The 14,734-nt window shown below is 51.8% G+C and overlaps 7 protein-coding genes across 7 annotated transcripts; 3 read left to right on the forward strand and 4 right to left on the reverse strand.

The window, feature by feature from the left end:
• Window positions 1–324: 324 nt before the first annotated feature.
• P152DRAFT_461819 (membrane-associated proteins in eicosanoid and glutathione metabolism) lies at window positions 325–978 on the forward strand. Its single transcript, XM_033680210.1, has 2 exons — window positions 325–404; window positions 474–978. Exons 1-2 carry the CDS (start codon window positions 370–372, stop codon window positions 898–900), a joined length of 462 nt encoding a protein of 153 aa, XP_033530807.1. The 5' UTR covers window positions 325–369; the 3' UTR covers window positions 901–978.
• Window positions 942–1,671, reverse strand: P152DRAFT_171866 (uncharacterized protein). Its single transcript, XM_033674097.1, has 3 exons — window positions 1,533–1,671; window positions 1,166–1,477; window positions 942–1,115 (listed from the first exon to the last, which is right to left on the reverse strand). Exons 1-3 carry the CDS (start codon window positions 1,535–1,537, stop codon window positions 995–997), a joined length of 438 nt encoding a protein of 145 aa, XP_033530808.1. The 5' UTR covers window positions 1,538–1,671; the 3' UTR covers window positions 942–994.
• A 156-nt stretch (window positions 1,672–1,827) lies between these two features.
• On the forward strand, window positions 1,828–4,273 carry P152DRAFT_484911 (uncharacterized protein). The gene is made up of 2 exons (XM_033682029.1): window positions 1,828–2,030; window positions 2,081–4,273. The coding sequence occupies exons 1-2, from the start codon at window positions 1,957–1,959 to the stop codon at window positions 4,083–4,085; spliced, it is 2,079 nt and encodes a 692-aa protein (XP_033530809.1). The 5' UTR covers window positions 1,828–1,956; the 3' UTR covers window positions 4,086–4,273.
• Window positions 4,233–6,231, reverse strand: P152DRAFT_495130 (uncharacterized protein). Its single transcript, XM_033682232.1, has one exon. It carries the CDS (start codon window positions 6,071–6,073, stop codon window positions 4,379–4,381), a length of 1,695 nt encoding a protein of 564 aa, XP_033530810.1. The 5' UTR covers window positions 6,074–6,231; the 3' UTR covers window positions 4,233–4,378.
• A 60-nt stretch (window positions 6,232–6,291) lies between these two features.
• Window positions 6,292–8,799, reverse strand: P152DRAFT_171940 (uncharacterized protein). The gene has a single exon (XM_033674099.1). The coding sequence runs from the start codon at window positions 8,524–8,526 to the stop codon at window positions 6,469–6,471; it is 2,058 nt and encodes a 685-aa protein (XP_033530811.1). The 5' UTR covers window positions 8,527–8,799; the 3' UTR covers window positions 6,292–6,468.
• A 274-nt stretch (window positions 8,800–9,073) lies between these two features.
• P152DRAFT_403968 (mitochondrial ribosomal protein L16) lies at window positions 9,074–9,752 on the reverse strand (the record flags this gene model as incomplete). Its single annotated transcript, XM_033676731.1, has 2 exons — window positions 9,074–9,256; window positions 9,312–9,752. Coding segments are annotated over 2 exons (624 nt in total), but the record flags the coding sequence as incomplete, so codon positions are not given.
• Window positions 9,753–10,210: 458 nt separating this feature from the next.
• On the forward strand, window positions 10,211–14,161 carry P152DRAFT_442469 (DNA replication factor C, large subunit). Its single transcript, XM_033677744.1, has 5 exons — window positions 10,211–10,463; window positions 10,646–10,716; window positions 10,763–10,807; window positions 10,862–13,525; window positions 13,586–14,161. The coding sequence occupies exons 1-5, from the start codon at window positions 10,392–10,394 to the stop codon at window positions 13,935–13,937; spliced, it is 3,204 nt and encodes a 1,067-aa protein (XP_033530813.1). The 5' UTR covers window positions 10,211–10,391; the 3' UTR covers window positions 13,938–14,161.
• Window positions 14,162–14,734: the final 573 nt, after the last annotated feature.

Below are 14,734 nucleotides of genomic sequence, written 5' to 3' on the forward strand. Positions count from 1 at the left end.
CATCTTGGGCGATTTTAGCAGACTCGGACTTCGGAGCATCTCCACGAAGCAAGTTATTAGTTTACCCATTTCTGCTGCTAGTACACCCCACTAATCGGCATCGGCGGTATTTATCGTTCCGTCAATATTAATTCAAACCAGTAATGTAGGACGAGGAGATTCGTAAACCCACCACGTAGGGGCCCTGCTTCAGGCTCCCGAATACATGCGTCACCCCAGGGCCCCGCTCAACCAAGTGAGAGACACTTTAAATATTTGTCCTCATCTATGTTTGCTTGATTGCCGCTCATCCCAAGCCATTCCAACCCAATTGACCTACTAAAGTGCTAGTTATCCTTCATCACCTAAAATCACAAGCCCAATACGACCATGCCTCTTACAATCACCATTCCCCAGGAGTACGGGTAAGTGCCACCACAACTATCCTTGGAGACCAAGCCGGGAAGTCACCGACAATCTAACAATATTTAAAGCTATGTCCTGCTCTGCAGTACCGCGACCTTCATCCTGTCGAACTGGCATGCAATGCGCGTCGGGTCCTTCCGCAAATCCGCCCAAATCCCCTTTCCTAATCATTTCGCGACGCCTGAGCAAATAGCAGCAGCGAGCGGAGACCGAAAGGAAGCCATGCACATCTTCAACTGTGCCCAACGGGCTCACTATAATTTCCTCGAGAACTACGTGAGCTTCCTGCCGGCGCTGCTCATTGCGGGCCTGAAATTCCCGGTGTCGGCCGCCATTACCGGTGCGGTGTGGTCGGTGTTCAGGATTGTGTATGCCGTCGGGTATACCAAGAAGAATACACCTAATGGGAAGGGGAGGATCGCGGGACTCTACTTTTGGCCGACTCAGCTCGTGTTGTACGGTTTGGCTGGATATACCGCATACAGCCTTTTGTAAGACTGGTGGCCCAAGATCTTATAGTCTTCCCATACCTTATCTAAACGACAAATGCAATTTCATCTTAATGCTGCCATTCGGGGTTAAGCGGTTGTCATAAGCCGCCTTGGATTGCGAATGATGATAAGATGAGGATCAGGGTATTGATAAACGCCCACACGAAGGGGATCCAAGTGGACATCCGAAAGAATCCTGCATTGTAGATTGCACCCAAGCTACAGCTTCATCAGACATGTCCTCATTCCCAAGGCGGTCATCAACTTACAGGCCTCCCACAATACTTCCGGCGATGAACGCCTCAATCCCTCCCACCACGAAATATACGACCGGCACAACCCATACCACCTTCCAGTTCTTCAGCTGGACCAGCACCGCGTACCCGCTCGTGGCTAGGTGCACGGCGGCGTAGAAGAGGATGGTCCATAGCAACGTGAACCGCCAGATATCTTGGGTGTGGTAGAGGTAAAACGACTCGGCTCCTTGATTGCTCCCGAGGCCCGGGAACGGCCAGTATAGGGACGGGAAGGACGGCGTCACGTAGCCTGGTGGAGCGGGATTCTGGAGGCGATGTACAAAGCTGGTGTCTCTTTTAGCCATGTGAAGTGCCTGGGAATACTGTGATATATACTGACCTCATCGCGCAAATTGCTTGGATTTAACCATGCGACACTCCTCCATCCCCGTGCTCAGCTTCCATATCGGGTTGTCAATATATGGGGGAGTTGTAGCTGGTCAATACGTATCTCCGTACGTACTTATCAAATGTCGAAGCTCAACCATAGGCCGCTCACCACTGACGTGCATCATCACAAGATTCAAGCCAGGGTCCCACTCAACTACTCAAGAATGCGGGCATGACTAAGCTAAGCCGACCTTCACTGGGCCGAGGCCGACCGAGCACCTGCATTCCGATGTAAACCCCCGAATTGTGAACCTCAATGCTAAAGGGGAACTCAAGGAATATTGGCTGATGCGAAAATGATCTTCAACCCTCGAACACGTATATGCTATATGTCATAAACGATCTGTAGCTCAACGCGTTGAAGTAGCGCGAACATGGCGGCGTCCGGCATGCTGTCCACGCTGCTGCGATCCCTCCAGACGTACACCGAACATCAAGACACGCCCAGGTAAGACCCAAGACGTCCAGACATCAATATCAAACTAACGGCATCGAAAGGCTACTCGGGAGTGCTGTTTCCCTTCTCACCAACCTTACCAACCCGCGCAACCTCACCCTTCTCACCGCTCAGCTTCTCACAGCTCCCGCTATCTGGGAACAACCCGAAGGCGTTCGAACCGGCCTTTCTGTCATCAGCGTCTTCCATTCCGCTGCCCGAGCACTCGTCCACTACGACGAGCAAGTCGAAGAAGGCAATGTTCCAGAACTACTCCCGGGTCAGGTTCATCCGGGGGGTGGCATCCGTCGAGATGAGTGGGCACGCGCGATAGTCGAAGGCGCAAATGAGCATTCACCGAAATGGCGGCATCTGCTCGTGCTAAGCGGATTGATATCCGGTTTCCATGGAAATCAGCCGTATGGCATCTCGAGTGGGCTGGAAAAGAGGTTAAAGAGTTCGTTTGCGCCGGCGACCAATGGCGCGTTAAGTGAGCTGGCAGCCGAGCCCATACTGGCGTCGAATACGGTTGCGATGGTTGTGAACATGACTTTCGAGCACCTGAGTGACTATGACAGGACGCTCTTTAATTATGAATTGCTTCTACCGCAATTGATGGGCTCTGCATTCTTCTCAAACGAAGGCTTTCAGTCAGCCTATGTCGTAGGATTGATCGATCCGGATCTGGTAGAGGTACCAGGAGGAAGACTGGTTTGGCCGAAGAGCTCTTCATCGTACCAACAGCTTCAGAGGTTGCTGTCAAGACCACTAGTTTCCGGTATGGGCCCGCTATCGAGACTAATCGCCCATTCGGTCGAGCATTCCAGGGATCCTGTGCAGGTACAGGGTGCCCTGGACGGCCTGCTCGATTTCTCGAAATCACTTCTCACTCAGTGGCGGCTCAATAAGCTGTCATCGATCGACAACGCGGAGCAAAGCCGTTTCGTGGACCAGGAGACCATCTCGGAGACACTCCCGGCCATGTGGCAGGTCATGAAGACCGCCTTATTCGCGGCCATCATCATACTGCGAGGCATCATGGCAAGAGTGCTCGCGGACAGAGCACTCGCCTCGGATTCCACCGCCCCGCTGCTTGCATCGCATGCTCTACACACCCTCCGAAATCTTTATTTCGTGACAACGAAACTGGGCACCGACTCGTTCACACAATACACATTTGTCTACCTGACAGCCTTGGACATCCTGTCCCGTTACCCCGGCCAATCAGAAGTCTTTCTGAAGGAGATCGCTCCGTTGCAGCTCGGCGCCATCCCGACCCATCCGCTCGATCGCAATCTTGACCTTTACTTCCTCAACACCTCGGAGCACTTCACCCTTGTCCTCTCCCCCGCCATGCTGGCCAACCTCCTCATTCCCGCCAGCATGCCCTACCTTTCCAAGAGCAGCGAACAGAATCTTCTCCCCCTGTTCGAAGCCGGCCACTCCGTTATGCTCTCCGTCTTCTGCTCACCGAGCAGCACCGAACTCGCCTCGAAACACATCCCTTTCTACATCGCCACACTCTTCTCCGCCTTTCCGAGCGATCTCTCCGCCCGGCAATTCCGGCTCGCTTTCAAGACCCTCATGCAAGTTGCCGCGCCGCCCTCGATCCTTGCGGCGCGGCAACCGGAATTACCGGCCACGTTGCTAGAGCTTCTACACCATCTTGCGCTCAATGCGCCGCCGGACAGGATGGCCGTGCAACATGCGCCGGGAAGTGAGGGGGATTCATCACCCATCTCCGAGCAGGCGGTCTACGTATTGACCATGATTGATTCCTTACCATATCTCTCCTTAGACATCCTGGAGGAATGGCTTGACATCGCCGCGCGATTGGTCAATGTTTTGAATGCGGACGGGATGCGGGTCACTTGTCGGGAGCGGTTTTGGGATGTGTTGATGAACGGCGAGCTAGATCCGGATCGGTCGCAGATCTCTGTGGTGTGGTGGACGACGAAGGGCGGGGCGGACGTGCTGCTTCATGGAGCAGCGGCATATGGACAGGAGGAGGAGGGGGTGTTCATGAGCGGTGCTCTACCAGCTGCCGATAGGGAGGCGAAGTTGTAGTTGGACGAGGTCACAATGTAGCATCCTGTGTATTTACAAATACCTTTGGTTTAACAGATCATTTCAATATATCTGCATCTGGAGCAGAAGAGATCGATGGTCCCCGCCTTTGACATCCTTATGCAATTATCAACTTCGCCGAATTCAGAGGATGGTATTATATGCCTCAAGAAAGGACATATAAGGCGAAAAGAGTATAACAACTAAGTGTTTTCAATACCTTGGGGATATGCTTCCGGACCATCGATTGCTTCCCCCTTTGTTTTTGATTGACAGAGAATATTAAGTAGCCCTCATGAGCCCCAGATCCTATTCCGCTCCTTCATCTCCGTCCAACCTTGCCATATTGCCTCGTTTTCCCGTTGCCGCAAGAAATATGTCCGAACATAAATTTCAATTCCAAGCTCGCGCCACCCATTCTTGATTCTCTCGTCCTCCAGGATATGCTCCCATCCTGCGTCTGTAACATGTCGAACAGTGGACAGAAATTCCATCTCTTGCTCGCCCATCTCTTGCGAGAGCAGTATTAGTATTGCAACGGTTGGCTCACTGACAAACCATGGATACCTGCGATGCTCCACAGGGCCGAGTACTGGGAAATAGTCCTCTGAAAGAGCGATTGGGCCTGACCCAAGGTGAAGATCGAGCGAGCGTAGATTTGGTGGAAGCCGAATTTGGGGATCCATTGTGAGACTACTGCCAAAGAGGAGCCATCTGCATATGCATGCGTCGCACAACGTAAGTCTCTTGAGCCTTTTGAACCGGCGGAGATATCTCAGAGGATTGGCCGACTCGTTCAGATGCGGTCGCTCAGGATGGACGCAACTCCACTCGAGTTCTTCGAGGGTGGAGCTGCGACTCAGCTTCTTCAGGATTTGATCCACTGGCTGTTCGGCCAATTCCATTTGGATACGGAAGGACTTGAGGTTCGAGGCTCCCACGATCATTAGCGGGAGTATATCCAGGAGCTCGTTGTTCATCCTCATATTGTAGAGGACGAGTTCTTCCACGGTCGACGCAAATGGTTCGCTCAAAGTTCGTTTATTCAGTCCGTAATGAGAAAATTCCTCGCTGGGGTTGCTATGAGTGGCATTGGATGCCGTACAGTATCGGAACGTAAGTCGACGGAGTGCGGGAAGTCGTAGGAGACGGCTGAACGAGATTGCTGAAAGCCAGGCCTCCTGAACTGTTACATCTCTGAGGTTCTTCAGTACTAATGGGAGCCCCATAGTCATCTTCGTACCTCGGCAGTAAGCCGTATTCACCAGGAGCATGCAGAAAGATAGTACATGTTTGGTCCGGAGCAGGTATTCCTCGGGGGGCATCAGGTTCCATTCTTGCAGATTAGGTACGATGGCCAATAGCGCTGCCATCTCTGCATCTTCATCGCCGTGCTCCAGGGCATCGATCCAGCTATCGTGAAAGGGCACGTTCAGATCTCCTATGGTTCGGAAAAGTTGAATCCTCAACGGATACTCGAGCTTCTCGGCAAGGGGCTGCCGAATATAAAGCGGCAGTTGAGACGTAGTCTTCCTTGAGTCGGGCTCTTCGTGAGCTCCCAAACAGAGCGGCGTATGGTCAATAGGACAGCGACTGAAAGTTAAGGAGCGAACCCAGTGCTGCCTATCGGGGTTGTCGAGGAGACTGCAGATGACCGAGACGATCCAGCTGGGGGAGTGATTGTTAATGACGATCTCTCGATAAAAGATGGGCTCCCCAGCACTTTGGAACCGATGAGACACTCGGCAGAATGATAGTAGATTTCTCTGAGCAGCTTCAGTCCGCCTTCGTGTCCAACTTGGTCTGGTGACCATTGTGGTTGGATGGAGATAGAGCTGCTCCTCGTTTGAGATATTAACATGATCGTTCCCCAGATGTTCTGCGATCAAGGTAAGTAACTCGAGGGGTAGACGGTAGACTGGACTAGCTATTAGGTGTGTGTCAGTGGAGGCCTCATCGGGGCGAAATGGTCCGGAATGATCTGCCATTGCGGTTCTACTCAGTCAGTCGAGGAGGCTTTCATAGCGTCGCATTTATAACAAGTGAAGGTAGTAGTGCACGCCACACCAGAAGCCAGACTGAAAAAATCGAAGGATGGATGGACTATTTTAAAGCCCAAGGTCGACTAATTCGCAGAGTCAGAGATTCACTAGCTGTGGCACGTCGATTTCAATCATTCACGTCGAGCCGGGATACATTTCTTGAAACCCACTTAACGTACTATCTCTTGCGTTACAGAGTATACATCACTGTGAAGCAAAAGAGCCAGCCTCTTTTCACGGTAAAGGCACAGTCAGGCGTCGTGCAAGGCCACTCGCTTATTCGAACCAGCTTTCCCCGATTTTCGTGCTATGGCGCGGACAGACGTACACCTCGAATAGGTTTATGCAATTTTCATCCTCTCTTTCATCACGAAGTGGCCGTCCCCTTCCTTGCACTCGAACATCAGCTGCAGATAGATGCTAATTCCCATCTTGGCCCAACCGCACTTCCATAGAGGATTATGCATGACCCAATTCCATGCCCCCCAAGGGTCCTTTGGCATGCCAGACTTATCGGTAAAGTCCTCCATGACACGACCATCGGGATGTCTGACCTCAACATTGGCGCACAGCAAATCCCAGAGAAAAACTGCAAGCTCACGGCAGGGTGCTGGCAGAGTCCACCGCTCGTTGAGCACACGGTAAGGCCCGGGGAGTTCAAGACTAGGATCCACAGTGAACGCGGCGGAGGGAACCAGAAAGTCAATCGTCTCCAGGTTCCCGGGTATCTGCAACGGAAGCGGATTATCGGATTCAATGATCCATCGCCGAAGGCATCCCTCGCACAAAGTAATGTGCTTCAGTCTCGGGTGGCAACAGAAATCTGCCCATACCTGTGCCTCGAGCGGCAAGTGGTCCGACCTCAAGCTGCAAGTCCACTCTAGGCTCTCAAGGGTGCGATGATGAAGCCTTAGCACTCCTTTGGTATATCTCGTTTGGGTGCCCTTAATGATGCTCATTTGGAGTGAGTTGAGCTTGGGCATTTCCAAAAGCATGAGGCAAACGTGCTGTTCATCCCTAAGAGTTGTCATTTCCACGTCCCGGAGTACAAGTTCTCGGACCGGAGATGAAATTGTGGTGGAGCAATAAACCGGCAGTTCGGATTCTTTCATGCAAGGAGGCAACTGCCCACTGTGTACGTGAGGCGGGAGGTAGCCTTCGAATACAGGATCGTGGATCTCAAGGCGTGTAAGACCAGGTATCCTCATCAATGCAGCTTGATGAGTGGTCATGGTCAACATTGACTGTAGAGTAATATTCTCCAATCGCGGAAGGATGACAGGCAGCGCCAGGGGAATAGGGATACCGCTTGCTCGTATGCCGGCGACCCAAAATAGTCTCATGCAGAACGACCGTTCGTTGGTCTGGACAAGCCAATCGTTCGGCATCCACCCAAACTCCATGAGATTGGGCAGCATCGTCAATAATGCCATCAGCTGTGCTTCTTCGTGGCCGAACTTGATTGCGGAGATCAATTCGGCATAGAACGGAAATTTGAATTGGCTCAAGTGTTCAAAAAGCTGTTGCTGATGCTCCGGTCCCAAGGATCGCGAAAGACACTGTCTGGCAATGTGCTTAATTCCTTTGAAGATCGATCGGTCTTGAAGGCGCCTCGTGGCGGTATACCCGTTCAGGGGTGCGTTTGCAGGGTTTTCTAATGACATGGTGGCCTGATTTGCAGCTCCGTCGGCAGTGTAGCCATGTTTGATAGACTCCAGAAAGCAAGGGCGAGTGGGATCGACTCGACAATCCTCCACAGTGAGCGCTTCCACCCACTTGCGCCTGTTGGGGTCGACAAGCAGAGCTCTGATAATTGAAGTGATACAATCTGGATTGTGGTCATGGAGCGGGATTCGACGATAGAGCTCTCTTTCGGCTGACCTCGCAAATTTGCTACAGGCCAACAGCATCGAACGCAGTCCCTTGTGTGCAGCGGATGTACGTTTCATCCTCGTCCACTTCGGTCGGAACAGAAGGAGACACCTTATTTCCTCTCTCTTTGACGCATCCTCGCAGTCTTGTCCCAGCCAGTAGCAGATCATATCGATGAGTTCGACGGGTAGGCGCAGGATAGGCGAGCGGACGATCTGATTGGGATTCTTTGAAGGCTGAGTCTTTGCGAGTTCTTGAATGCTGCGTTCGGTAGATTGGGATATCGATATCGCAGGAGGCGGCAGCTCGGAGGACTGTCCCTGCGACTTGAGACCTATATCCTTGAATCTCCGACTTTTGAAGAGGAACTTGGAGAACCTGATGAAGGGTTTCACTCCCTTATCGAGATGGTCAGTGATTTCATTTCGATTCGGCTCGGGGGTTTTGTTAGTATCTCGAGAACTCAAGATCTCGCCTTGTTGAGAAGGTGGTTTCGCCTTGACAGGCCGGTCACGGAAGCAGCCCATGATCCCAATGCGTTTGGAAAAGTCAGTGGCTCTATTTCAAGATGTACTGTTGGATGTCCATGAGACAAAAGGGGAAAAGAGATGAGAGAAGTTGTGAGACAACAGGAACGATTTAAGTCGTGGAATTCGATTCGGTTTTTGGAGGACTTTTCGTTATGATAACGAGGTGAAAATGAATGAACAGTGAAATGCATAACTGAAAGAAACACTCAACGCATTAAATCGGAAGGCATGTGACGATGTGAATGCGAACGACGATAGGGGGAGCACAGTAGAAAGCACCGGATTCACTAGCAGAGAGAGCAGTCATGTTATTCCATATGAGCTCTTGCTGCCAAAAAAAGTGTATACCCAATGCAAATGTGTATGGTTCTATGCTCTTTTGATTCCTAGACTGGCAACACTTCCTCAATACCTCTGGTTCCATCCAAAGCAAGAGAGCTTGTGCAATCGTCAATGTGTGGATACCGCATGCTGGCTCGCCCGTCCCGCTCGATGCTCTTCAATCTACTAATACATTGGTCATGACTTTTGGTAGTCACTCCCCTTATGGTGCCGGTGGCGATGCGGTTGATGTTGGTGTTGTCGATGTGGCTGTCGGCGGGATGGTCTCGGTACTTTCTTCTACGGGAAGCTGTTTCCTGGGTCTCTTCAAGCTCTCCAAGGTCACACCATTTCCCAGTTGAGTTATCCCCACAATCGGAGCATCGCCCTTCTTGACAAACCCGTGCTTGCCTGTGTGGTATGGGGTCAGTGAAAGTGACATCGCCATGATGGAGAGTGACATTACCAGGCAATTTGGCCCCAGCCAACCGGAATGCATCTCGGACGACTTGCTCGTGTAGATCGCCCTTCAACTCGAATAGAATCCGGGATACGGCGACCCTCGCAGCCCAATGGTCGAAGCTGCCTTTGCCTTTTCCCATACGAATCTCATTTCCGGACACGTACACGCCAATGTTCGCTGAGACCCGTTTGTATAGCTGGTACTTCATGCCTCTCAGGCGTTGCTTGATGGTATCTTCCGCAACTTTGAGCTGCTTTGCACTGATACGGCGATCATGGTCGAGCATTCGCAATCCGTAGTCCCCCCAGGCTATCGTGGTTCCACGGGTGCTCCCTCCAGTCGCAACATGTGGGCGACCTTTTCGTGACTTTTTCGTTTCACCACCTTTCGGCATGAGCCAGTTCTGAGGGCGGGATGATGCGCTGAAGGCGCGCGAGGAGACGGCAATTGGGAAACGACGGCGGGATTCTTGTACTGCAGTTCATATTTCATCAGCACCAAATTGAGCATCACTCCAGGCAGAACGTACGGCATGAGCGGCATGGGGTTAGAGATAGTTTATGTAACAGAGCCCCCAGCTCGGCGACACTGCCCCCGATTCGAGGCATAATGGATGGCAATTGGGTTCAAACCAAGGCAGTTGGGTATAACCGTTTTACAATCTCAAGGGTTCTGAGGTGTTGAAATCCGAAGTCCAACTGAACTGTTTGAGTGGAACGAGGGAGCTCCCTGGTAGTTTTATGCCTCAGGCTATAAGGCTAGAACGGAATATGCCGTGGTTTTATCACGTGAGTAATTCGAACTTGGCGCGGTGTCACGTGTAAGGACGCGTCTCAACGTGATCACGCGTCTGGTGCGACGGAAACCTGTGAGAGTTCACCAAATCACCACTTCTAACGACTGAAAGCTTCACTTTCAATCATCACGCCCTTGTACATATTGCATTCTTGCTCGATTGACACAACGCTCGTGCCCTCATAGGTTCATCCGAATTCCGACCCTATAATCCACTAAACATTAATGCGAACAGAGTTGTAGAAATTCAGTTCCTAATGCTTTGAGCGATCCTGAGGCACCGATGCCGTCGGACATTCGAAGCTTCTTCGGCGGGAAGGCGCAATCCAGCGCCGATTCCAAACCGAGCAATTCGGTAAGTGGTGAATCACCGAGCATTTCACGCGCCCCCAACCTTCGATTTCTATCTGAATTTATCCTATTCACTCCTATATTACATCACCACATAGGCTTTTTCTGCATGAAATTGCAGTGAACTTCCCGATTGCCATCTCCCGTTCGTGCTTCAAAATTCCAGGTACTAAGCGTTATCCACAGCCTGCCAAAGCAAAGTCGAAGTCGAGATCGAGCAAGTATACCGTCGACGACTCAGATGAGGAGGTGATCAGGTACGGATGTTCATCCGCGCGCGGTGACCACGCTAACAACAAGAAGCACGAAGACAGCTGCCCCCAAGAAGGCGGCATCGAAGAAGCAAGTGTAAGTCGACTTTGAGAACCCCTCGATTTCATTAGCTTACATCATGTTCCGCAGTCATGACCACTCTCCCAATGGCGAAGCGACTACGACTTCGGCATACTTTGGGGACGCGAAGCCAAAACGATCAGGGCCTGTCAAAGCTGCTAGCAAGTCGAAGGATAAGCCGGTAGACACAGCTGAGAAGAAGAATGGCACGAGCACTATAACGCGGAGTGGAGTAACCCCGAAGCCCTCTCCTTACAAGAAGCCCAAAGATAGGGACGAAGACTTCATCGACGGCGATGATGGCGGAGATGATGTGTTCACGGCGGATTACAAGAAACGTGCTGGACGACATGATGACTACGAAGAAGAGAGTGAAGAAAGTGATATGGAGGTAGTTCAGCCTGCGAAGCGGGGGGGCAAACGTTCTACAGCAGTCAAAGAGGAGGAGGATGATGATGACGACTTTGAACCGCCGGAGAAGCCATTGGCGACGAGGAGTAGGGGCAGACCATCGTTGCGCAGCAAGGACAGCACTCCAAGCAAGAAGCGTAAGTCCCCTGTCATTGAAGACGACGATGATGAAGAGGAAGATGATGAACCTGTGACGAAAACCAAACGCGGAGCAGCTAAGGGGACTCCCAAGAAGGCACCGGCCAAGAAGAAGGCGAAGAAGGAGGATACTCCAGAAGACGAAAAGGTTCAGAGCATCTACGACTCGATTCAGCTTGTCCGACCTCCAACTCCCCCTTCACGAGCCGACGGAGAGACTGGGAAGTTCAATTTCAAAGCTCACGCCCAGAATGCAGGCCTCGCACCAGCCGCTGGCACTCGAGATATTCCTACAGGAGCTGAAAACTGCTTAGCAGGGCTTACTTTTGTGTTCACCGGCCTTCTACAGTACATGGAGCGTGACGTTGCTCAAAATTTGGTCAAAAGACATGGTGGCAAAGTCACAACCGCCCCAAGCGGCAAGACAAGTTACGTCGTGCTTGGATCGGACGCCGGACCTAAGAAGCTGGAGACGATCCGTAAGCACAACATCAAGACCATTAATGAAGACGGTCTCTTCGACTTGATCCGAAAACTCCCGCCGCATGGAGGGACTGGAAAGGCTGCTGCTGCGTTCAAGGAAAAACAACAGGCGGAAGAGGAGAGAATCAGAAAACTGGCAGAAGAGGAGGAGAAAGCTGTGCGAGAGAAGGAGAAGTTGAAGAAGGCTGAAGCTGCCGCCGCCGCCGCTTCTGGCAACGCGTCCAGCCAGCCAGCACAACGTCCTACAAGCGCTGACCTCTGGACTGTGAAATATGCCCCCACACAACTGAGCCAGATTTGCGGGAATAAGGGTCAGGTTGAGAAACTGCAGCGATGGTTGGAGAACTTCTCGAAGAACGCGAAGAAGGAATTCAAGATGCTGGGCGCCGACGGAACAGGCGGATATCGTGCGGTCTGTATTCACGGTCCTCCTGGCATTGGCAAGACCACCGCAGCACATTTAGTGGCGAAGGTTGCCGGATTTGATGTGGTTGAGAGCAACGCGAGCGATACGCGCAGCAAGCGACTCGTTGAGAGCGGGTTGCGCGGAGTCCTTGATACCACTTCAGTCCTCGGATACTTTGCAGGAGATGGAAAGAAAGTGGAGACTTCCAAGAAGAAGCTGGTCTTGATCATGGACGAAGTGGATGGTATGTCCGCTGGAGATCGTGGAGGGGTTGGGGCTCTCGCGGCGGTATGCAGGAAGACCCGCATTCCGATTATACTTATCTGCAACGAGCGACGCCAGCCGAAGATGAAACCACTCGATCTCGTGGCGTTTGACCTGGCCTTCAGACGTCCCACGGTGGACCAAATCCGGTCTCGGATCACCACGATCGCCTTCCGGGAGGGTATAAGACTTCCCCCGAACGTGATCAACGCTCTGATTGAAGGGAGCAACGCGGATATTCGTCAAGTCGTCAACATGGTATCCACTGCAAAGCTGGACCATGCGTCCAATGATCTGGACTTTGACAAGTCCAAAGAAATGTCTAAGGCATGGGAGAAACACGTCATCTTGAAACCATGGGATATCGTCCGGAAGATCCTAGCCGGTGGCATGTTCGCGCCGTCCAGTAAGAGCACACTGAATGACAAAAGCGAGTTGTACTTCAACGACCATGAGTTCAGCCCTCTCATGATGCAAGAGAACTACCTAGGCACTCAGCCGATCAAGGCACAGACTTATCAGGGACGCGAACGCTCTCTCAAACTTATGGAGCTCTTCGATCAAGCAGCCGAGAGCATCAGTGATGGTGATATGGTCGACCGAATGATCCATGGCAGCCAGCAACACTGGAGTTTGATGCCAACTCATGCCATGTTCTCTTTCGTCCGGCCTGCGAGCTTCGTCTCCGGGTCCCTTGTTGGTCACAACACCAGTTTCACGCAATGGCTGGGGAAGAACAGCGCTCAAGGCAAGCTTGGCCGCATGCTTCGAGAGATGCATTCTCATCTCCGCCTGCGCGGCAGCGGTGATCGAAACGAAGTGAGGATGCAGTACATGCCCTTGCTTTGGCAATACACAGCCAAAAAGATGTCGGTCGAAGGCAAAGATGCTGCTAATGAGGTGATCGATCTGCTTGACAGCTACTTCCTGACCCGAGAGGATTATGAGGCGATCCAGGAGCTTGGTATCGGCGGCATGGATGCGTCTAAGCTCAAGATCGATGCTCCTGCAAAATCGGCCTTCACCAGACTGTAAGTTTCCGCTCAATATTGCATTAAAATCTATAGGACATGAGGTTGACAATATTACAGCTACAACGCACGATCCCACCCGGTGCCATTCATGAAACCATCCACTGTGTCTGCGCCTAGGGTCGGAAACAAGGCAAAGCCCGATCTGGAGGAAGCGATCGAGGAGTCCGAAGATGAAGCACTGGTTGATGACACCAAGGGTGATGATGAGGATGATCTCACCAAGGACAAGTACATCAAAGCGCCCAAGAAGAAGAAGGCCGCGGCCAAAGGCGATGATAATGGCGAGGAGAAAGGCAAGGGCAAGGCTAAAGGTCCAGCGAAGAAGCGAGCTCGAGCTACTAATGACGATGACGAAGAAATTGAGGAGAAGCCGAAGAAGAAGACTGGAAGGGGTCGGGGAAAGAAATGAACATTAGGCCTCTGATCTTTCGTGAAATGTTACATTCCAAAGACGGACTTTGAGGGTCATGCATATCTGAGAACCCTTCTCCAGATAATGCCTTGTTACTGTCTTCAGCACTACAAACTTAACCCGGGATGGGCTGCAAATTTGGCTCTGCATCTTACGAAGCCAGGCAGTGCTTATAACGACGATTTCGAGTAAACATAGAAAAGATTGCAACAGAATGACAGCATCTGACCGCTCACCAGTTCCTTACAGGTATCCTCAATCAGCATTATCTTCATCTCGACCATTCAACTCCTGAGAGCTGGGTGGAAGTAGACACCCCACGCGCCCAAACAGCTGTATCACCACTTGAGGCAATCCCGGCATCTGATCCCGCGAACTGGCTGCTCCAGGATTCTGTTCCTCCCGTGCATACCCGGAGAGTTCGGGGTCATATTCAGTGCCACAGTTACACGGCATCCGTCGCTCACTGACCACTGACCACTGACCACCGTCACACTCGACCAACCATGTGCGCATACCAGATCACGAAAAGCAACAACCGTGAGTTACACATTATGCAGTTCGTAGGTCTCGGCACTCCGTGATTCAGGAACAGACGATGTGTAAGGCAGAGCAAGAGACGTTGGGCACACCACTGTCCTATGAGAGATGGCTGATGAGACATGAAGTACGGAGATGGGGCATCCGATGTGACCGATATCACTCCAGACTCCAGTAAGCTTACCTAGTCGCCCGTCCCATGATGATGGAACGGCCGTTATAGAGGTTTAGCAGGTGGAAACACTGCAGATTTG

Source organism: Eremomyces bilateralis (assembly GCF_010015585.1).
Source record: "Eremomyces bilateralis CBS 781.70 unplaced genomic scaffold P152scaffold_27, whole genome shotgun sequence".
Classification (NCBI taxonomy): Eukaryota; Fungi; Ascomycota; class Dothideomycetes; order Eremomycetales; family Eremomycetaceae; genus Eremomyces; species Eremomyces bilateralis.

Bases quoted from the DNA above. Each gene is read 5' to 3' on its own strand.
- P152DRAFT_461819 (XM_033680210.1), top strand. From the start codon at position 370: ATGCCTCTTACAATCACCATTCCCCAGGAGTACGG. The intron at 405-473 runs GTAAGTGCCACC...CAATATTTAAAG, and splicing joins ACCATTCCCCAGGAGTACGG to CTATGTCCTGCTCTGCAGTA.
- P152DRAFT_495130 (XM_033682232.1), bottom strand. From the start codon at position 6,073: ATGGCAGATCATTCCGGACCATTTCGCCCCGATGAGGCCTCCACTGAC.
- P152DRAFT_171940 (XM_033674099.1), bottom strand. From the start codon at position 8,526: ATGGGCTGCTTCCGTGACCGGCCTGTCAAGGCGAAACCACCTTCTCAA.
- P152DRAFT_171866 (XM_033674097.1), bottom strand. The intron at 1,116-1,165 runs GTAAGTTGATGA...ATGAAGCTGTAG, and splicing joins GGAAGTATTGTGGGAGGCCT to CTTGGGTGCAATCTACAATG.
- P152DRAFT_484911 (XM_033682029.1), top strand. From the start codon at position 1,957: ATGGCGGCGTCCGGCATGCTGTCCACGCTGCTGCGATCCCTCCAGACG. The intron at 2,031-2,080 runs GTAAGACCCAAG...CGGCATCGAAAG, and splicing joins GAACATCAAGACACGCCCAG to GCTACTCGGGAGTGCTGTTT.
- P152DRAFT_442469 (XM_033677744.1), top strand. From the start codon at position 10,392: ATGCCGTCGGACATTCGAAGCTTCTTCGGCGGGAAGGCGCAATCCAGC. The intron at 10,717-10,762 runs GTACGGATGTTC...AACAACAAGAAG, and splicing joins TCAGATGAGGAGGTGATCAG to CACGAAGACAGCTGCCCCCA. The intron at 13,526-13,585 runs GTAAGTTTCCGC...ACAATATTACAG, and splicing joins AAATCGGCCTTCACCAGACT to CTACAACGCACGATCCCACC.